The sequence below is a fragment of the Leuresthes tenuis genome, unplaced genomic scaffold (genome assembly GCF_036924035.1).
Source record: "Leuresthes tenuis unplaced genomic scaffold, fLeuTen1.0.hap1 SCAF_10, whole genome shotgun sequence".
In the NCBI taxonomy this organism is placed as follows: Eukaryota; Metazoa; Chordata; class Actinopteri; order Atheriniformes; family Atherinopsidae; genus Leuresthes; species Leuresthes tenuis.
The window spans coordinates 11,204,977-11,227,293 of record NW_027325364.1 but is presented as its reverse complement, the minus strand read 5'-3'; the positions used below and the strand labels follow the sequence as shown (position 1 = coordinate 11,227,293).

The 22,317-nt window shown below is 42.7% G+C and overlaps 1 protein-coding gene across 1 annotated transcript in view; it reads left to right on the top strand.

The window, feature by feature from the left end:
* The first annotated feature begins 4,816 nt into the window (after window positions 1–4,816).
* erfl3 (Ets2 repressor factor like 3) overlaps window positions 4,817–22,317 on the top strand; it is a 46,151-nt gene continuing 28,650 nt past the window's right edge. Inside the window, exon 1 of the mRNA XM_072393942.1 lies at window positions 4,817–5,455. Within this exon, the coding sequence (XP_072250043.1) occupies window positions 5,434–5,455 (22 nt within the window). The 5' untranslated portion in view covers window positions 4,817–5,433. The remainder of the gene's footprint in view (window positions 5,456–22,317) is intronic.

The following is a 22,317-nucleotide window of genomic DNA, read 5'->3' as shown; positions in this document are numbered from 1 at the left end:
AATGCATTTATTGTACAACTTTGCAAAAAAAAGAAAACGGTTATAATTAACAAAGAAATGTATGATAATTTATAATTTAATGCAAGGAGCACTTTTGCTGGGTATTGGATTTCAGCAGTGCTCAACAATGGGCCAAATGGTTTCAGTGGGTGACCAGCAGGTCATCTTAGCACCCAGTCCAATAACAATAATAAAGACTTAATGTTTTTGGAGAGCTCAGTAAGGTGACACATGTAAATTCCTCCTCCAAAGCTAGTTGTTTGGCATCTTTCTATATGATATGACTTAGCCTAGCTTAGTACAATTTGTTTTCCATTACATGTAGTACCACCTGGACGTAAGGCTTGATATTTCACTGACTGTCGTAAGAGCCATCTTTTGTCTCCAACTAAAATGAAAAACGTTTGTACCTCTTGAAATGACCATGGCATTGATTTACAAGCTTCCATTGTTGTTGAAAGACACATCTTTAGAAAAAACAAGTAGCTGCCGCTGGTAGCTGGGCTTTTCTGTTTTAAAATGGCGCCATTTCTGAAGCACATATCTTCTGATGATTGTTGTCAATTCACTAGCCAGTCAGTGGTCCACAACATTTTTACACATACATTTTGTATCAGTTCAGCTTACTTGGAATCAAGTGGTATCAAAAATGGATAAATTAGTACCTGTCACATGGTGCTACCTACAATGGGAAACCAAAAAAGTTAAAGTTGTAAAACAATAGTGTTGCATTTATTAGTGGTTTGTGAAAGGTGTGTGCCCTACTTCACCCCACCACAGGTTTTTTTTCTCTATCCTGGTATATACATTTCCTAAACTGAACCAAGTAGTTTTGGTGTATATATTTAACAAGGAAAAATTATTTTAAAAATAAGTAAAGAAAATAAAATCAACAATAACAGGACTTGCCACAAAGTGAGACAGTGGCATTCGTGGTAAATTAAGACGACAAGGATAGTTTCCTGTTGTCTGTCTCATGTCTCTCAGAGGTAAGTTGGCTGTTTAAGATGTTTAAGACCACTTCTGACCTCCAACAAGTACTTGTTTGTTAATTTATTAAGCTGATGGTGAAATATGATCCAAATGGCTAATAGTGTCAAACGTAGGTGTCAAAAGTAAGAGAAAAATTAGATAAATAAGGAACTTAGACACTGTATGTAACTGTTCGATACTGTTATAACATATTCTGTTGGTGACTGGGTTGCACACAGACTGTATGATTTTAGTGATACTCTCTTCTGAGAAAAGTAAGGACATCCTTGAAAAAGACTTTGTCTGTATGGCAGCACGTCAGGCTCTAAATGCTGTATATGTCATTGAGAAAAGACGCCTTCACAGATGTGCAAGTTACCCATGTGAGCGAAAGCGCCTAACTTTTTTAACTGATATCAAGCAAGACAGTCTCGCTGTGTCTCTAAGTCATCCTAGGATGAACACTTGTAAGTTCATGTTGATTGTAAAATTCTGTTAAGATCTGAGGGTGCATTTTTCAGCTTCCTTAACACAAGAGTCACCAAAGAAGTGAGGAGAGAAGGCCCCCCTAAAGCTGCTTTTAATACAAGTTTGTCCATACCTGTGATTCCAATTTTTAAGCATTGATGGTTTAAACATGTATGTTAAAAGTTAACTTTATCATAGAAGTTATTGGCTATAGTCAACTTAAAATTCTTAACAACTTGATTAATTAGCAAGCCTTCCCTTTGAATTAGACTCAGATATTCAGATATAAACTTATTAAGGACTAATGCACGACAAAGCTGGACTATCTGTTAATAAGGAAAATGATAGAATCAAAGCAACAACAAAAAAAGGTCGTATAAGCATTAATTGGAGGACAAACACACTGTTTGCGTCATTTGCCTAATTACATAGAGGATAACAAGATCTCATTAATGCCTGATTCCGTTTAAAATTTCAAGCTGAAAAGGAGCACAATTACTGAGATTCAGAGAGTCTTCTGATTAAGCAGCCAGTCACACTAAACTGCACAAAATGTCCATCAAGCTTGTAGCTGAAACAATGACCTGTGGAGGAAAGGTGGGAGATGGTGTGAGGGAGGTAAAAAGATGGAGGCATGGAGAGGTGGCAGAGGCAGGAGCAGGAGGATGAAAAGAAGAGGTGTGAGAGTGAAGGAGGGTGGACTGACGTACGTATGTATGGATGGGTGGTGAATGATGACAGAACAATGTAAAGAGGGAATGGGGGAGAGAAAACAGGAACAGCCAGAGTACACGAGGAGGAGGAGGAGGAGGAGGACAACGTCTGTACGAGAGAGGGAGGGTGTTGAGTGAAGCACTGGGTTCATCAGTGTTCAGAATGTACTGTGCTGTATGTTTGTCTGTAAATGTCATCTCCTGTGCTTGAGTTACACTGCAGCGGGCTCACACGAGTCACAGGCAGCCACACATACACACACTATAAATACACAAGGAAATATCAAACAGGAGAAGTCACACAGAGTTAAATCACGCTCATTTGATGGTGACTTCTTCACTCCATGTGACTCTGGAGTTTTTACTCTTGTTCTCCTCTGAACCTTACAGACGTGAAAAAATGTATGAATATATTTTAGATCCACGAGACAACAGGTGGCAACACATCAGAGACAGCATCAAAAAGAGGAAAAGAGATACAGTGCAACACTTTCGTTCCCAGCTGATTACCCTATTGTCAGCTGCAGTGTGAGAAAATGTCACATTGGTCTGTCCCTGGGGTCTTCCTGCCTCTGAAGAGGACAGAAGAGGATAGCAGTCCCTGAACCAGAGGGTTCAGCATCCAATTTAATGGTTTTCTTTTAGTCCAGTTTCTTATCAGGCAGAGCAGAGTCGGTTTCCTGTGCTTGTCAAAGAATGGGCAGCGAAAGGAGGAGAAATCCTGTTTGTAAATCACACCGCAGGGACACTGCTGCTGTCAAGGGACTCTGTTTACTTTGTTTTACTACCACTGTCTTATCCTGTTGACAAGGCAGGGCAGTGGTGTGTATCGCTGATGTAACAGTGTGGTCAAAAACGCACCAAAACACACATTATGACTCCATCCTGTGCACCAGGTGCCAGCGTACAACAAGGCACAAAAGGAGATGCACTTCACCTCCCATGTTTGACACCTCACCCACCCACTATCAGCTCTGGAGGAAGCAGAAGGTCAGTGTGTTCGAGGTGACAGGAAATGAGTCTGGGCATGACACCGGTCTTCTCAATCAAACTTGTCATGCTGAGCATCTGATCAAGTGAAAGAGTTTGAAAATTAGATGGCAGAAGGTCTCTGCTCTGAAGGCACTTGATATGCTCGCATTCAGCAATTGCTACAGCACAGTTAGGGGCATCATGTAACTGTTTGTGTCTGATTGTGAGTCCAAGGCCTGCTAGGATTTTCAAGCAACATCTTTAAAAAGAGTAAATGGGAATTTGTGCTACAAGTGGGATAAGCAGCAAAAGAGGATGTGGGTTTTCATTTCATTGCTTGTCTTTAAAGGTGCTTTAGTTCAAATTCAGATATGGGTAAAATTGTTTGCTGGAGTGGGCACCAAAACAAAAAACAATGGTTATGGTATATTCATCTGTGGTAGAAGGGAGATTCACTGTGGTATCTCTTTACAGCAAAATTTCCCACATAGGACTTTTACTGAGTGACAACATTATTAATTAAATTCAGTTAATGTCATATACATAAGCAACAAACGTGCAGCAATATTAAAAAAGTTTATCTAATGACAAGGAAAAAGGTTTAGGAAATATGGTCTGTTTTCAGAATGATGTTGTTCTGTAATTTGTGTCGTTTTCTGTGCAAAAGCACAAAATGTTAGATAGATTTATGAGCACCAACACAAATGACGCACTATATACCCATTACTTGTAAGCAAAGGAAAATGAATATATATTTAAAAAAAAAAACTTTAAATGAATTGGGCTTTGATAATTGTCTCAGTAACTAGTTGTAAAAAGTGAACTAAAATAGATGAAACACAATCAGTACCTACCACTAAGAAAAAATATCATAAAAAATATTTGAATCAGGTGATAATTCACAATAAAATTGCAGCCCCTGTTTTCGGCAAAATATGCACCCAAATCCCTCTTCTTAACCGAAAAAGATCTGTATCTATGAGCATGCAAATATGTTTAATGTTGTAGGTTTAACTGCAAGAAGGAAACTGTTTCCTGCTACCCTGTCAGGTCCATTCTCACCCAAGTTATGACTGACTTCCAAACTATTATTTGATGATACAAAACCATGATGAAAAAGCTACTTTTCTATTAAGCACAATGCGAAAATAAATCTGGACGTACGCTTTAATGCACTCACATGAAAAGAGTCAAACATGCAGCTGGCTCATTTTGAGTCAGCGGTGAGTTAATTTCATCTGCTTGCAAAATAGTATATTTTGAAAATATAATCTCATGATTGAAAGGTGACTCTCTTTAAGCCTTAAACATGCGACAAATATAAGTTTTAATTTCCTGCTTTTAGTATTAATCACTTCCTGACCTTTTCGTGTAATTTTGCTAGTTTAACAAGTGTAATTATCTCGCTTTAAAAAGGTGTAATTATCCTCTGACTGACGCAAATGGACACTGCGGGCCGAGCGGGCTCTCTCGCCTCTCTCGATTCGTAGGATTCGGATGTGATGTCAACACGGCAGCGCGCTGTGACGGTCTCCCCGGCAACGCCGCGTGCAGCAGTGACGCCAGCTCAGGCCCCGGCTCGTGGAGAGTGGGCGTGACTCGCCACGTTAGCCCCCCCTTTCTCCTCCTCCTCGTCTCCCGTCAGTGTGGGCGGGCCCCAGTCAGAAGAGAACGAGCGAAACACGACACCCCGAGGACTGAGAGAGACACGGGGGGGAGGAGAGTAGCGCTGAGTGGTGTGAGAGTGAGTGGAGGACTAAAAAGTCTGTGAAGAAAGACACGGCGCTTTCTAACGTTCATTTCTGTCAAATAACTCACGGAGCTTTGCGGCGGACAGATGCCAAACAGCGACGAAGATGCGGTTGAGGCGGAGTAAACAGCTACCGGACAGTTAGTGGCAGAACTTAAAGAGGAGCGAGAAAGGCTTTTTTGGCTGGCTCGAGTCGGGACGGTTGGTCGTTTTTCCCCCCGCAAGTTGAGCCGATTTAAACGCTGTGAAGCACGGGACAAGAGACGAGGACCGAAGAAGTGTTGGCGGAAAGCGAGCCCTTCGTTCGTTTTGGTCGGAGGGCAGAGAGCCGGGGGAACGGACGGAGCGAGCGCGGCTGCTCGAGAGACGATAGAGCCGCTGAAGCAGCAGGTCTCAAAAAAAAAAAGTTTGCTGTATCTTCACCTAGTTTTCCAGATTGGAAACTAGAGCGGGAGGAAGAGGCCGAGAGACTTGACTTTTCTTTCCACAAGCAACTTCGTGGAATTTTTCCAGTTTAGTTGTGCAGTTCTGTCCTGCTGAACAGCTGAAGCAGAGAGAATGAAAACACCTGGAGATAGTGGTGAGTTTGCGTGGCTCCTGATTGTTTTCAACCATTGTCTTTTTGTTTGTTTGTTTGTTTGTTTGCCCGCTTGTCGGCAGCGCTAATATTCACACTACTGGTTAGGCCGGATTACTAATATAGATAACTAACTGCACCACTAGTTAAAAAAAACTGGACGAAAACCTGTTGATTTTCGCAGCTTTCGCGAGTGTTGCAACAGTCCTGGTTTCGCTTGATAAGTAACTAAAATCTGGTGCAGGTTTAGTACTGTACTCCGGTTCAAGAGGAAGTGGTTTAACTACTGTACAGTTGTTAAAGCGACATCCTCTGTGTCGCCGTGACGACCTTATTTCACCATCCAGCAACTTTCGGGAAACTGTCTAAAAATCCTGGAAACGCTGGGTGTTTGTACAGAGATAGAGGTGTTGATTGTTTACTTGAAGACGTCTCCTGCCAGCAATGTTGTCGAGGTGATCGGATCCCGTCAGGGAAACAAGGAGGAAGCAGATATTAACCCAGTAAGTGATTATACATTTGTCAGGTACTTGGTCTGTCAGCGTATTGAGGTAAGGAGGAGGGGTTCCCAGCAGTCAGCTGAGGTCTGAATGTGTGTGTCTTTGTCTAATTCCTGAAATGCTTGCATAAGTTTGTTCTTGCTCCCCTCTCTTAAAGTCAGAGCGAGTTTTCTCCAGGAAGGAGGAAGTGGAAGTGCTGTCATGTGTGCCATCTATGCAGGCATGACTCTTGCATATCTTTAACTTTGTCTCAGTTGACATAACAGTGAAAACTGAAAGTATATAGAGATGATTTCAACGACAATATTCAGTTGAATGCCCTCTGTTTCAAACAATATACATATTTGATAAGATGCTTTTCCTTAAGGCACAAATGGATGTAGTATCTAGGAAGCATCTGGCATGGGGCCATGTGTGTGTGGACCCCTTCCACTTGGGATGGTCCCCTCCCCTCCCCCACTGTCCCCTCCTGACTCCCGCTGCACCCGGTCTCAGCCCCTTGGCCCTCCACATTCCTGCACACACACCCACACTCAGCAGCAGCCCGGAGGAGGCTGCCATGACATCACACCACATCCCACCACTACTTCCAGCACTTTTTACAACAAGAAGCTCTGTGTTTATGTGGCAGCAGATAGTGGAAGCTCCCCACTCCGGAATGGCACTAAAAATGATTGTGTTGGGTTTAGCGTAAGACTTTGTGTGGTATGTTATCTGTACAGTGAAGAGGGTCATCTTACTCTCTCCTCTTGATACTCTGTGACTGGTGTGATGCCTGTGCTCATACCCTGGTATTTTTTACCTTAGCCTGTGGCCTAAAGACTGTTTGATTGACTGATTTTTGCGTAACATCATTAAACTTATTCCTAAATGCTAACAAAGTTCACTTAAGAGGAGGAGCGGCGTGTAAACTTAAAAGCCAACTTATTTTGAATGTACCAATGAACAGCTTTTGTCGCTGTCAGACCCTGAATTTTTATGTTATCAAATGGTCTCATATTTCAACACTATTTGATGAGCAAAAAATGTGACTGAAAGCGTTTTATCTCACGAGAAAAACATGACTTTATAGCAGCACTTTTAAGTAGTTCAATGGTTAAAGTGATTAATCTGTGATGTTGTCCTGATCTCCTGCTGTTTGCGCTTTTGCAATCACAACACAAGCTTTAGCTCGTGAGTATTTTGCATCATTTAGATTGAACACAGTTGACGGATGTGATCGGATCGTCTGTGGATCTGCGCGGGATGAAAAATGTAATCATTCCTTCCTGGAATGTTTGATGTGGGATTACTTCTCGTATGATAAGCTGCTTCCTCTGTGGAGTTTGCCTCCTCTCCTCTCCAGCAGTGTACACGTCCTTTGCACCTCCTTTTTTTTTTTTTTTTTCTTCACAGACACTTCATTAGCCTAAATACATGATAGGATTTCTGGTGAGACATTGAATCGGTGTGATGAAGCAGCACATGATGGGGTTTTATCTACATCTGCAATCGCTGGCAGGTGGGTGTTGGAAAGCATCCAGTTTAATTTCAGTTTATATCTTTATCTAATCATTGCTGTTTACCAGGTCTTTGTTAGTGATTGATGACGTTTGTGGGGGGGATCGGTTAGAAGCAAAGTATTCCACAGGTTGCATTAGTCAGCAGAGAGGTGGTATGTATTATCTGCACTCACACAGTCGTATACCCGCCTTTGTGTGTGGCTTAAAAGCTGTGCTGATGATTGATTAAGTTCTGGTGATAAGGACTTACAGAAATACAATAATAAGTGTTATGAACAACCCACACTGCACACACATTAATCTACAGTTCTGCACTTCATCCATTTTTCTCCTTCCGCCTTTAAAGTTTGCACTTCTTTCTCCTGACACCTCCATCATTCTCCTTTCTTTCTGATGGGATAAGGACTACTGCGTGTCTTTGTGTGGTGCAATTGCGTAGTGGGACGCCTGGCTCTGGAGTGGCCATTGTATACGTGTGTGTGTGTGGAGTGTGGGACAATGGTGGGAGTGGGGCAGGGCCTGGGACTGATTGTGTGTGGACTTGTGGGGCCAGGGACCTCTCATTGTGGCAATAATGGTGCAGAGTAGCTCATAGTTTGGTGGTGCTTTTGACACTTGAGACCCCACTTCTGTAAGGGTGTGAGATGTATAAGAGGGTATGTGTTGAAAGAAAAAGTGTGGTAAACGTGGAAATCTTCGGCTCTTATGCACCAAGTGTTAAACTACATAGTTGTGACGATAATTGTTTTGCATTTCTGCCTGCTTCCTGAAAATGATTGATGTGCCACAGGGGTGCATTTCCATATATTCTCGACATACACACACAGAGACGACTGGGGAAAAAAAAGGAAAAGAGTAGCTTCTGAACTAAGAACTAAGAATATTTCTTTCTTTTTTTCACCTTTTCCCTGTGGGGGTTCATGTGAGCAATTGCGAGCATATGCTTTTCAATCTCAACAACTGCTGTGATGATAAGTGCAGTGATTAGCTTTATCTTTGAAAACTCCCTTGCAGAGCTGACCACAGCAAAAACCACTGCCTCCTACTATCCCAATACAGTTTTACGACCAGGTTTATGGGACAATGTCCTGTTGTGATCGAGCTCAACCAACATACTTAAAGCCTGCAACAGATAATGTTCCACAGCAGAACTGATTATCTTCCATCTGAGAAAAAAAAAAAAAGCTGCCAAATCCTGCTAGGTGCCAAAAATTGACTTAGTGGGTTTGAACTTATCAGCTGTTGGGAATAAGTCCAAAGGTATTAAGCCAATGTTGTTGAAAAAAGTGCGGAATAAATCATACGCAGCCTTTTTCTCACTTTTGTATACAGTCAAAGCAGTTGTGATGACATTTCTCTCAATGTGGTGCTTTAGCAGTGATTTCCATAGCAGGCTGCAGCATGGTCCACTTTCTCTGGTCACAACAGTTTATCATAAAAGTTTTGATATGGTCTTCTGTGACATTAAGATGACAAATGACTTCTGGTTGGAGGGAGGCCCTCAGTTGTGGAAATGTCTGCATTTAGCCAGGAATGTGACCAAAGGGAACAATGTGCTCAGCCAGTCGACACTAATGGACCTCCCTACCATTAGTCTCGTGTCGCCCTTGACCAGAGAGACAACGGCCAGCAAGGCAACATTACCCTTGACGGCCTGGATGCTTCTGACTGCTCTCCAGCAGCGCTCTCTGTCCAATCTCCCTCCCAACCCCAGAGACCTACACATTAACCTCAGTTCTGCCCATCCAGTCCGAAAGATTATCAGTCTCCCTGCCTTGTTTGATCGGCTATAGGCTTTCAGGTTTGACTCTAAAGAACTCACTTTTGACGCTGTTAACCCAGCAGTAGAACTGAATATGTCCTCAGGCCATGTGTGTACTCCTGTGATTTGAGTTAATCCTAGTTTCACTGCAGTAATAATGGTTGTAGCCAGCATGACCCACGTCGATCTTATTGGTTATTGTTCAGGCAGGGATGGTGATGGACTGAGTCCACATGGCTGAATGGGATGAGCGGTTGACAGATAACTCCAACTCTTTTGAAGAACACACGTGTGGCTACACATACGCACAACACGCGCACACATTGCAGCTTTTTATTGGAATTCTTGGACCTCCCACATTCCTGCTTAGAAGGTTAATAGTTGCCGGCTGTGTTGCATTACACACAAGGGGGAAACACAACAGTTACTATCTCTTAAGGCACTTGTTGAAAGTTGTCGGCTTTATAAGACGTATCTTGGCATTCGTGCATGTCTTTACCACGTTATAGGGATGAAAAAACATTATGAGACGTGGTATTTTAACAGTATCAGAATGCACACTGCTCCACAGTGCGCGCACACACACACACACACAGGAGTCTCTTTTCAAATCGGCATCAAAATTCATGTTGAGAATGCAGTGGGGTGTGTTTGTGTGCATGGACTGGACCCGCACTGCTCAGCAGCTGTGTGTGTTTGCACATGCATGTGTATTGGAATGTAATACGGGGAGTTTAGAGCTCCGGTGTTCATTCCTCACGAGAGGTGAGTCAGTGCGAGGCGCGGTGTGGCACGTTGTCGTGAAACAATACCAAGTGTGTGTCGATGCAGGAGGCAGAGTTTTCTGGGTGGGCAGCTCTGTAAAGGTATTACTTGTGAACAAAGCTTGTACGTCCGTGCTCGTGGGTGTATGTAAGAGCTTCTTGGTGACGGTGGCGCCAGTGAAACTGATCGGAGTCTGATGACATGCACACGCACACACATGCACGTGAAGATCAGGTAACTCTATTCCTCTGATCCTTATAGATGAGAGGTTTTATTTTAGGTCCCGACAACACAATGACCTGTCCTTGAGTTTAGAGCCTGAACTGTCACCTTGCTGCTGGTTAGAATATAATCGGGGTGTAAGCTGTCGAGACCATGACAGCACAGAGTCGCTTAGGGTTAGTCATTCAGGTAAGAAGCTACCTCTTCCTTCATCTCTGTCTGTAGCAGTGGGCCATCACCACATCCACCCAAACTGCATCTGCTGGGCTTCTGACACGTACAAACACACGGAGGGGTTTGTTGTAATCCTCTGCTGATGGCGCCGCAAACAGTGGTTTCTGTTTTTGTTAATGGTGGGGCCTTGCCCAAGTGGAGGTGTAATCTATACGTCTAATCTTCTGAGATTAACCCCAATGAGACTGGTCACGCTTTACAGTAGCGTCAACACACTGGCATACACAGCAGGCAGGATCAGGACAACAGAACCCTCTGATTTATCATTTATCATGTGGATAATTTGGCTGTCTGCATTAGTCTTTTACATCTTATGCACAAATTGCATGTATGCAACAATTAAAAGAGAGCATTTTTAAATGAACTATATATGTATATATATATATATATATATATATATATATATATATATATATATATATATATTGACTTCCTATTAGCTCAATCATTGTGTTTAAAAGTGTGTTAGTGTGATGGAGGCTGGCACTTCCCCATGTCCCAGGCTGTCTGATTTAGGGAGGTGGTGAGTGGAGCTCCTAACCCCTCTCTAACCCCTTAAGTCCAGTGCAGTCAGCAGACACTCCCTACAGAAAGGCAGCAGTGTTTGAATAGTTCCTCTGGCTATTTTTATCTGGGAATCTGCCTCTGTGTTGGACTCAGGGAGTAGGGGTGGAGGGCAAATATCTAATCTAATTTTGGATGATGGGAAGTCACCAAAAGGACTTCTGTGCCACTTGCAGTGTCGATATTTGGTGTGCGTGTCTCTGTGGTTGGCTGTCGGGTCTTGAAATGCTGTCTGGCGCCAAGTTAAACTTTCTCCCTTGTCACCCTCCTCCCCCTCTCTCCTCTTTCCCTTCCCCCGTTCCTCCCTCCCTTTTCCTCACTTCTCTCTCCTTCCCTTCACCCCATGTAAGGAATGCAAGATCACGTTTAGAGTTTTCTTTTCAGTCAGTTATTGCTCTTCTTTGGCCTGCCTGTCTCTTATCTTGTTCCCCTCTCCGTCCATGTTCAAACCTGTTCTCCTTTGTACACAGGGGATCATTTTAAGCTCTGAGTTAACTCACCACTGCTGATGTATGTTTGTAAAAAAAAAAAAAGGTATGTGCATTCGGGAGGCCGGAGCTTAGACTGGAATGCCATATTAGATGTAAAAAGTTTCTTTGTGGGAACAAACTGTCCCAGACTGTAGAAATGTACAGGCATTGTGTGCTATGTATTGAATATCAGGTAACATCACCTAAATAGAAAGGGAGCTTTTTCAGCTGTTTCTTCATTTTAGCACAAACAAATTAACAGCAGGCCTTTTAGCAGGTGTTCACATGCAGACTCTTTATAATTGCTAACAAAGTGATGCACTGCCCAGTAGCTGCAGAAAGCTGTGTCTGTTGCTCTGTGAGTGTGTGTGAGGGAAAGAGATAAGTGGAAAGAGGACATCCTCTGTCTTTTATCAGCCATGACTGCTTGATCTAATTTAATCTTTCTGGACAACCCCATACGCAAGTACTGTCTGCAAGGTTTAGAAAGACAAACCCACGGTCTCAGACAAAATTAGACCAATAATTGCTCATCTACCTTTAGCTGGAATCAAAGGCCCGTTGCTGAATGCTGTTCAACCACACGGGGTCATTCTGTAATGTGTATTTGTGTGTGCGTAGGACAGAGGGAGCATGTTTTTATTTCAAACAGACTCTTGTGTGTTTGTCTGCACACAGATGCTCATGTCCCTGTAGGGGAGTGAAACCTTTTTAAGTATCAATTGACCCTCCCATCACACCATCCTCTCTTCCCTCTCACTATCATCTCTGTGTGGCCAATCTATGGACTAATACCCCAGTGGCAGCTCCTCTTCCATTAGTCTTCTCCTCCTCCTCCCCTCTCTCCTGCCTCATGTCACCCTACCCTGTCTTTGATTTACCCTGATTTACCAGTCAACCTACGTCAATGAGTACATACTCTTATGGTTGTGTGCTAACATGGCTCAAACGGTATAAAAAAACTTGTCAGTCACTGTCAGATTGTATCAGCAATAGGTGATGGCTGGTGTTGCCTTCCCCAAGTTAGCCCTAAAACTCGCAATAAAAGCTTGTGCGAGGTAAAGTGCAAGTAACTGTTGAAACGTACGTCTATACACACACATTTAAACTTGAGTTCCTTCCAAGAAGTGTGGTCATGGGTATAATCAAATGTGGTGGATTTCTCTCACAGCAGGACAAACATTTGGCTCTATTTTCGCCCACAGCCATCGTCCTCCCAAAAGTTCATAAGACTTCCTCTTGGCTCTCCAGGTGTGTGTTTTATGTGTGTATGTTTCTCTGTCTGTTTGTCTTTGTGTATGCAAGCTTAGGAGAAGCTGAATAATGCATTGGATCATTGGAAAGGTATTTATAGGAAAGCACAGAGATGAAACTTTAATGAGAAAGATGGCCATCGGTGCTGAATATCATATAGCATATCTCCCTTCTACACACACACACACACACACACACACACTGGTGGAAACTGGTTGAAACCATCACTTATCTCTTCAGAGAGTTCGTCTGTAAGTGAGTGTGATTGCTACTTTTGTATGTTGTACCACTTTCCACTCTTTCAGTGTCTTGACCCAAACATGTACTCCGTTAGTCGCTGATGTTGGGGATTTGCTGATGTTCAGGTAAATAATTAATGCCACAGAAGCGTTACACACAGTCATAGGATGGTGATTGTGAGGACATGTCTGGAGTCAGCAGTTAGTACACAAAAATAGTTTCTTCTTCTTTTGCAACGTGATTCATTGCACAACGGTTTGACCAAAATTTTATTACCATGAGCCAGACTGTTATATCAGTTGCCTGATATTATCGCCTGGTATTGGCCTGTTACAGTTTAAAAAAAAAAACTGTACACTTGCAATGATATTCTTTAATCTACGTAATTCAAATACACAATTTACTTGAATTGTATTGACTCTTGTTCACTAAGCAAATTGAATATATATATGTATATATATATATTTTTTTTGTTATTTCATGTCCTGAAAGAGTAATTTCTCTTTGAACACAAGCAGGACTGGAGTTTATCTGAGGAAATGGCGCAAAATGTAAATTTTTAGTTCAGGGTTAAGCAGCTTGACCAGCCCCCTGCTGCCTGCACCGTGCTCCTGTACAGTAAGCCTGGCTACGGTCACAATAGTTTCATCCACGTCCATTTTTAGCATCAGATGTGGCCCTGTGATGTTGCATAACAACCAGGCAGTTGAATCCGGGTGGGTACACACACACACGCACACTACATTACAAATGCACACAGTGATTGTTTTTTTTAGGAGATTAAAGCCTTTGAGAACAGTGAGCTAGATCCCCTGACCAGTCACAGGGTGAGAGGGAAAAGGAAAGTATGGGAGCAAAGGATCAAGAACTGCAGGGGAATTTTTAAAGCCTCGAGGCAAGGAGGGAAAGGCAACAAGTTAAACTGGGACAACCACACACGGTTGGTCATAAGAGGCTATTAAGAAAGGGACCCTATCATTGTGATAATGAGTGTTAGCACTAAATAGGTAATGGAACTCAAGCTGAGACTTTATTTGAGAGATGGCAACAATACAGTTAAGCAGCAAATTGATGATGCAGTTATTGTGAATGCAGTCAAGCAGATTTTCTCGCATATTTTTTTTTGACACGGTGTGTCTGGTTTTCAGCTGGCAGCCTGCACATTTGTGGTATACTGTACTATTTTGTATACATGTTGCCTGGGAAACAAGACTTAAGTGCAGCCTGTAGAGCCTGCCAAGAGATGCCAATCAAAATATTACAGCCTTAGCTCCAAGCTAAAGAGGGAAATGAATTAGAAGTGTTGTAACCGTAATTCAGTCAGTGTGTCGTCCCCCCCCCCCCCCCCCATACACACACTGATATATACACAGGGTCTTTGTAGTCTGTCACACAGGCTCTTTAGCTGGCCCCCAGCTTGTATTGTGTGTGGGTGTTGTGTTAGAAGGATTATTATGCTTGTCTGGCCTAAGAATTAGCCAAGTTCTGGGCAGAGGTACACCATTCCTCTTAGGTGTGAGGGAGCCAGAGTGTGAATGGAAGATCAGTGTGTGTGTTTGACTTAATAATGTCAGTGTTTGAATCCATAAAATGGCCTTTGTGTGTGTTTTTTTTTCAGTGTTGGGCAAAAAGTTTTCCACATATAATTTGAGGTGCAGTGATAACACGCAGAACTATTATATTTGTCTATATATTGTCCCCACATTCCCACAGTTCCTCATGGTGTCATTTGGGTTTTTTATAGTTTAGATGCTCGAGGAGGCAAATGTTAACATGAGTTCCAATAATAAGATTTCCTCATTAACCTAATATGATTTATTTAAAGGTCCAGGTAATGTGCAGATTTCCCACAAAATTAGGAAAGGGTATTTCAGAAGTTTTATTGGTTCGTCTTGCTCACTTTGGTGAAGATTATTTAATTTTCCACTGGTGATATCCATGTTTCTGTGTCTGTACACAGATTTTACACAGTTATCAGTCATATCCTGTAGTGGTTTAACAAATTACAGATTTGAATCTGTCTCGCTACAGCTGCTGCCATTCATTACGGAGACAACACGATTTGTCATCTTTCTCATAAATGCAAAAGTCAATTTGCTTCATCGAGTTATATTGTATTTAATAAGGATGCATGTGAATGCAATGAGCGTTATCGGCTGTAGGTGGGGAGGTGTAACCATGAGCCGGTGCAGCTGTCCCTTCCTGGGGAACCCCCTGCTACCTTATACCTTTAGGTGTATGATCTGAGCTGTTTGAATCGGTGCACAGGACAATAGTTTGTATGTGAGAAGTCTGTGCACTGTGCGTATTCACTCTTTGTGCCTGGACTGTAACTGATAGGTATCGCCTTTATGTCCGTACGCATGTGCCCACATACCCACCCACCAACGTGCACGCTCCACACACATAAAGCACAAACCGTGAGGTAGTGCCTCGTGTTATGAGTTCCACTGAGCGGAGGTAATCGGTGTGTGTACACTCACACTCATGGTGTTACATAACACCATCCAAGCAGTAAACTGACAGAGGGGAGAAAGTTCATCACTTTCACTGTCTCTGCCAGTCAGTCTTTTATCTCAGTGATCTTGCTTCCTTCCCTATTGCTCATTCATTTCTCTCTGTTTTTTAACTTCCTTCCTCATTGCTTTTTCTTTCTCTCCTCACACCCATTTTTCACCTTGATATGCGCATTGTAAAGCACCATCTAAAATAAACAGGTCTTTATTAGGATGTGAAGATAAACACTGACAGCGTGTAGCAATAGATGGAACAAATGCGATGAATAAAATGTATTTGACTCTGTCGCTGGACTCCTGATTGACTGCTGCAGTAACATAAGAGAGGTAAGTAAAACACAGTTTTGGGTGACTCTTAACCATTGAATTATGTAAATGTTCATACATCATTCTGCTAAAATGAGCCATTTGCTTTGGGATGAGTCAGTGGTTTATGGTGAACTGTATAACGATTGGTTTTAGTCCAGATCCGGTGTGACGCTCACTCTCGGCACTTCCTGTCGTCATCTATGCTGAACTGTTTAATAAAGATAAAGCAGTTCTCCCGCATGACTCAACTAATAACCGGAGAACACGGCTTGTTTTAATAGCTCAAGCCATTCTTGGATCTGCCAAATCTCTGTACCTGGCAACAGTGAATTAGAAAGAAGAAAAAGGAGATCACAAGTAGATAAAAATAAAAAAAACTTGAGAAAAAGAGATGACTAGTCAGACTTGCTGTCATATACATACATACATGCATAGATACATTACTGTGAAAAAAATCTTTTATTTACCAGAAGAAGGAAATGAAATAATACACACACAATGTTTCCATCTGTCATGACTATTATGAATAGCTTCCACACTATAAGTTGGATAAATGGTTTAATGACATGATTAACAGCTCAGCTCAGCTGGTTCATTTACTCCATCACATTAACAAAGATTGTTGCTTGGCTTTCTAATATGCAGTGGATGACCGTAACTGCTCAATTGAGTTTTGAATTTGGTCAGCTCATTGCTGATCGCACATCTATTGAGCCTCTGTACTCGCTGTGTCTTAATCAAGATCACACGGGCCTGGAGCCTGTTCCAGTGGGTACTGGACAAGAAGCGAGATACACCCAACTACGACTGCAACCAGAACGCTGCAAAGTGACTGTGCTAACAGCTGTACCTCTGTGCCCATCCATCGCTGATCACATGTTGTCAACTTTCATCAAACAAATATCCTCTGCTTTTTATATGTGTGGAACTTTAATGAACATTAAGCACACATTGTCTCTGCTATAGTTCAGTGCTATGCTTCCCTTAGTAGGTCCAGTAGTCTAGTCGGATCCACTTTGTGGCTTAAATGGATATGTGTCACTCAGTGAGGCCAAAATGAAAACAGGTAGAACACTGAGATTGCCTTTTCATTATGTAATCTGGTTTTGTGTATGGCCGGGGTAAAGATCTGAGAGGGCTGGTCTCTGCCAGTGCAGGGCAGCTGTGTGCTTACAGCTGAGCTCATTGCTCAGTAGTGCAGATCAGCTGCCTTTGTTTAGATGGGTGGCTGACACCATATAGTACTGTAAGGTACATAAAGCAGGCTGCAGTGGAGCTTGGGCATCACGTAAAGCCGGCTGCTTGGTTAAGTTTTGCCACACACCTCTGTGACTCCTTCTCCTCATCTTTTTCTCTTCCTTGCTCCACATCTATGCATTTTAGTCTTCTCTCAAGTTACATCATCATCAGCCTGTCTCTCATCCTCCCTCTCTCCGGCTCTTGCATAACGTTCAGCTTTATTTGCTCCAGCTGAGGATTCTAATCTTTCCCACGAGGCAGAGTGCGAGAGCAAACCAGGAGACGAGAGAAGTGGCGCTGGGCTAACCGACCCATTCTAACCTGTCTGTGTGCGCTCAATCACTCTGCCAATTAATTCAGCGCGGGGCTGCTTTCTTTACAGCCATCACCAATGGTGTTTAAGTAAATGTGTCTGTGTGTGCTCATGGATGTAAAGATGGTTTTCCCATCGTTAACGCCCTCAGTCTGTTATACCGCGGCTGGCAGCCGTGATTATCCACACATTGTGCATCAAAAACACATGCATACAGACACACATTTATACAAGCCTGGGAGACTGGTGATGTGCACATTCCACCACATTCCTGTGGCCAAATATGCTCATGTCAACGAGACCATGCGCAGACTTGGCTTTAACTCAAGGAGACCGAGTGTTACAGTAATACAAGTGTGCATGTCTGTGTTTCAGCTGCAAATACTTCATGGAGAGCAATGTTCATTTGAGCAAAGTTTCCTCCTCTGATTTCTCTAAATCTCTTGAGCGCACACATACACACACAAGGCTCAAAAACAGTGTGGCTGGCTGGCAGCGACGTCTGCGCACGGTGAATGTTACGTAAGGCTGATCAACACTACTTAATCAGCTTTAGCAGACATGCTTAACAAGCTGACCAAGTGGAGCTGGGGTTAGAAGAGGAGAGGGAGGCAGGAAGGGGGCGAATGGATGCAGGACAAGGGCAAGAGAGGGGGTTTGAAGGAAGACGGGAGGGAGATGTGAGTGAAGGGCGAAAACAGTGGGGGGAAAAAAGAGAAAGTGGTGACAGGCGGTGACGCGGCGTGTGTCTGTTGTCCCTGTTTACGATGGGATAAACACACACGCATAAACACGCTGTGCTCTGCCCTCTGTGTCCCCCTCGCAGCCCACTGTGACGCACAGTCGTCATTGCCAGAATCCTGTTTATGAGCGCTGTGTGCATTTCCAGGCCTGTGTGCGCTCTCTCTGCACCTTCACTTTGTCTGTTTTAGGTACTGTAGATGACCCCATCGTCACTCATTAGTCGTGGCCATCCGTGGACAGAAACCTGGTCGTTTTATACTCCTCATTGAAGACATTCTTCATTTTGAATTGACCTCAACAAGCAGCGTGTGCTGGTTCTATTTAGTTGGCAAAGTTGGCAAAGTTTTTGCAGCAAGCAAGTAGTCACTAGTACTGAAGCGGTAGTTATTGTGAACTTTTGAAAGAACTCAGTTTAAAGCCTGACTTTATTTTGTAATTAACAGGTTAAGTTGTCTTATTAAAGCACATTTTGATGACTCTGTTCTGCTCTGAGGTTTGACTTCATTTGGTTAACAAGTCAAAACTAAAGGTTGTGTCTTTACTAATTTGCTTCTTTTTTTAATATGTATATATATTTATTTTGGCCCACAAATGATTCCCATTTAGATGATTCATGTTCATCAAAGAGAGGGCTGTGTTCGAGCACTTTGCTTTCACATTTGATTTTGCTTTTTGTGGTGAGCTGAGCTAAATCATCATGTTTTGTTTACTTCACATTCTCTTTACTCATGATGGCAGTGAGCTGCGCTTGTGGTTCACCACTACCACGTAAATGTAGAGGAAAGCTCTCCAAAACTAAATAATAGCAGTTCAGTCATGATGAACATTTGTTCTGGTTGTGACAGTTACTCTGTCTTTATCCCGGTTGTTTTATACGTTTCCTTTTATTTGCTCCTCTGCGCTCATTCCACCGCCTCCCCTTTCTTCTTTACTCTCCTTTTGACCTTTTCAGGGTTTTTCCTTCTCTCCTCTTTCAGTCCCAACTGTGCGCTCGCACACAGACTCGCACACATATCTTGAAGAATGACTAGCAGATGTGGACAGAGTTTTTTCCTTCATCTAAAATTAGCTGCAATAGAAGAATGGCAGGAAAGTGCACAGGGCTGCATTGCCAAAAGGGAGGGGTTCGGTGGATATGGATTGCTGGGGTGATGGAGGAACAGACCAGAGTGGAGGAAGGAATCACTTGATGGGATATGGTGAAGTGGTGTGTATTTTTGGTGCTCTTCACACACAGTGCTGACGTACAGGAACGAGTGTGGACTGAAAGTGTGCGTGAGTCTGAGACTTTGTATGTCCGTGGCTTCTGTTTTCTGGGGATGTAGGCCGGTGTGACAGTGTAATACATCGTGGAGCAGGCAGTAGAAAACAGCGACATCTTGGACGTTGCTTGGACAAACAATGAAAAGCAATGCTTTTCCTTCTCCACAGTTGTGTGAAATTAATTTAAAGTCTTTTGAAGCACCACAGGTCATCTTTAACTTTATAATGGGATATTGTGATTTAAGATGGTCTTGATATATTCTATCTACTAAAGACCTGCTTCTCAGCTGCAGAGTACACCTACTGTCTTCTGCTCCATTATGAGGGTAACCTTTCAAATTTATTTGTAATTACGGATCTATTAGCATGTTGGAGTTGAAGGCTGTGCACAACCCAAAAGCTGCTTTCTCCCAAGCAGCAGGAGAGTGTGAAGAATAACAGTACTAGTTGGCAAGCTACCACTGTCCCCTGTTCTCTCAGCACCCAAGGGTCAATTAAGAATAGCAGGCCACCAGCGCTTTGCTTCACCTGTAAGTTAGCTTCACCTCTCCCCTGATGATCACGTAGCCAACCTGGGAGTGTGTACATATGAGTGTGAGTGGGACAGGGCTTTGCTGACCTTTGGTCAATGAGCTGAATGTCCGTGGGGTTTTTTTTCACCAGTGCGAGCACAGTCAAAAGTTTTCTAGAAAACCTGTGCGGCTTTTATTCTGTAGATGCTTTAAAAAAGCACAGCGGAGTGTGTGTGTGTGTGTGTGTGCGCGCTTGTACCGTACTACTCACTGTGAATAATACGCTGTGAATGCAAGCCATCATCAGCACAGTTAGCAGCAGAGCAGTGAGAAAAACATAATTCCCTTTGGGCCCATCACGTATTCCACTCTTACCTCTAGTCTGAACAACACGCGGCTCATAACAAACACTCACATATATAGTACATCCCCAGGCTTCCCATTTAAGTCTTTGAAGATGAGTGTGAAGATTTTTTTCTCTTTGTCTCGATCTTTCTTTTGCCATCGGAGAGTAAAGGAGGGAAATATTTCTCCACGCTCGCATAGTTGAGTGCAGTGACAAGATTTTTTTGGGGCTAAACATAGCTTTAAGGTAGGGATGTGTCGTAGTAAAATATATCCGATGAGTTAAGGTAAAAGTAGAAGAAGAGTGCGTTTTAAAGCATCAATCGTGCATAAAAGCTTTCGCTGTTTTGCCTGAAATGAAAATAAGTTTTAATACAAGCTCTTTCTCTTTTACCTAGGTCTTCTTAGGGTGTTCAGAAAATGACAGAAGGACTCTGTAAGCCACCATTAATGTTAGATTACCATGCTATACAGAGAATAAAATAGTGAAGGTGCCCACAACGTGTCCAACAGGCGATCTCAGAGGTTAAGAAAGAGTCTGAGTGGGATTCTGTCGTCTGTGAAGCCCGTTATTATGATTACTGTTATACAGCGGTACATGTCTGTCAAATTGTATATTAATCTAAGTTTATTCTGACGAAGTGAGGAGTATGTTATGTGTCGTTGGGTTGGAAAGCTGCTATACAGTCTTTAAGACACTGGAAGTAAAGCCAGAGGTGTGCTGTTCCCAGTGCAGCTTTTTCATTTTATTCACCCATCAAACACTTAAAAAAACATTAGTGCATTTTGTGCTGTTTCAGCCTCTAGGGTGATGGTATGTTTTCGGGGGGTCAATAAGGATGTGTAGGGATGCTCAGTGTCTGGAGAATGAACTCCACGTCTGGTAGCTATGGAGATTTGCTATTTAAAAGCAGATTAATTAAATTTAGGCTATATGTGGATATGAGAATAAAAAGTGGATGCCAAGCTGTCTGAATACTTAATGGTTTGAAGTTTTACCACTTTAGCTTACATCGCTTGTCATCTGTAAAGCATGAAACAGGATGACACTATTTTCTTTGCATTTAAATCAAACCTGGAGCTCCCGTGGATGTGTACCGAGCCTTCAGGAAGAACTGATTTACCAGAAACTCAGCGCAGACTTTGCCTTCCGTAGGTTTACTACCTTTTTATCTAAGTACTTGATGTCCTTCAGAGCAGACTTTGAATTCTTTCACACGAATAAGTAACAGTTGTTCCATCAAAATATTAAAACCGAACAATGGCACCAATAGAATCGGCGTCATTGGATTTGATGCTTTACTCGCGGTGAGATGGAGCTGCATCATAAAGTAAAGCAGTAGTTGTTAAACCCAGTGAAAAGGCTGTTCTATCCATGTTCATTGAAATCGTTCTGTGCAGTCAATGTAAATACTCAACTTTTAATGAAACTCCGGGTCAGGGACATCATGAAATGATGCATTCATGGGTTAACTCTGGTTTTCTAGAAGAACCGATGAGGTCGTAACTAACAGTGAAACGAGAAGACAAATAACTGATTTAAATCAGTGGGGTCACACGGCACTGTAAAGAATGGCATTAATGGCTAAATTACAATAAGACTGAGTTACTAAGTTCATGTATGCACCTTAGTTTGACTAAAAATTGGACCAGACCGGGTTGCTGGCAGTCTGATCAACACCCTGAGATAACTCAGTCGATAGCCACACTAAACGTAGACGGTGAAGCACGTGGTGAGTTGGAGTTTGCGTTCTGCGCATGCTCGAGATTTTTCGTGAACTGGAAGTCAGAGGAGACGATATTACTATTGTTGTCGTCGCCGCTGGAAAGAAATAAACAGCGCGATGGAGAATGCGCCGTTATGCATCGCGTTTGTGCAATAAACATGCTCACCATAAACGAAATGTAGAGGGACGTAGCTTCATCTTGCTCTTTTGTGCCAATGATTCCATTTATTCACCACCATGTATACTTGGATAATTGCCCTTTCTCAAATAAGGAGCATAATCCAACTATAGATTTAATCGAATTAGTCTCATCATGTCGACCCACTGAGTGACGGTGATTTTTATGGATCGATTGTTTATGAACTGAAACTTGTTCAATTAGCA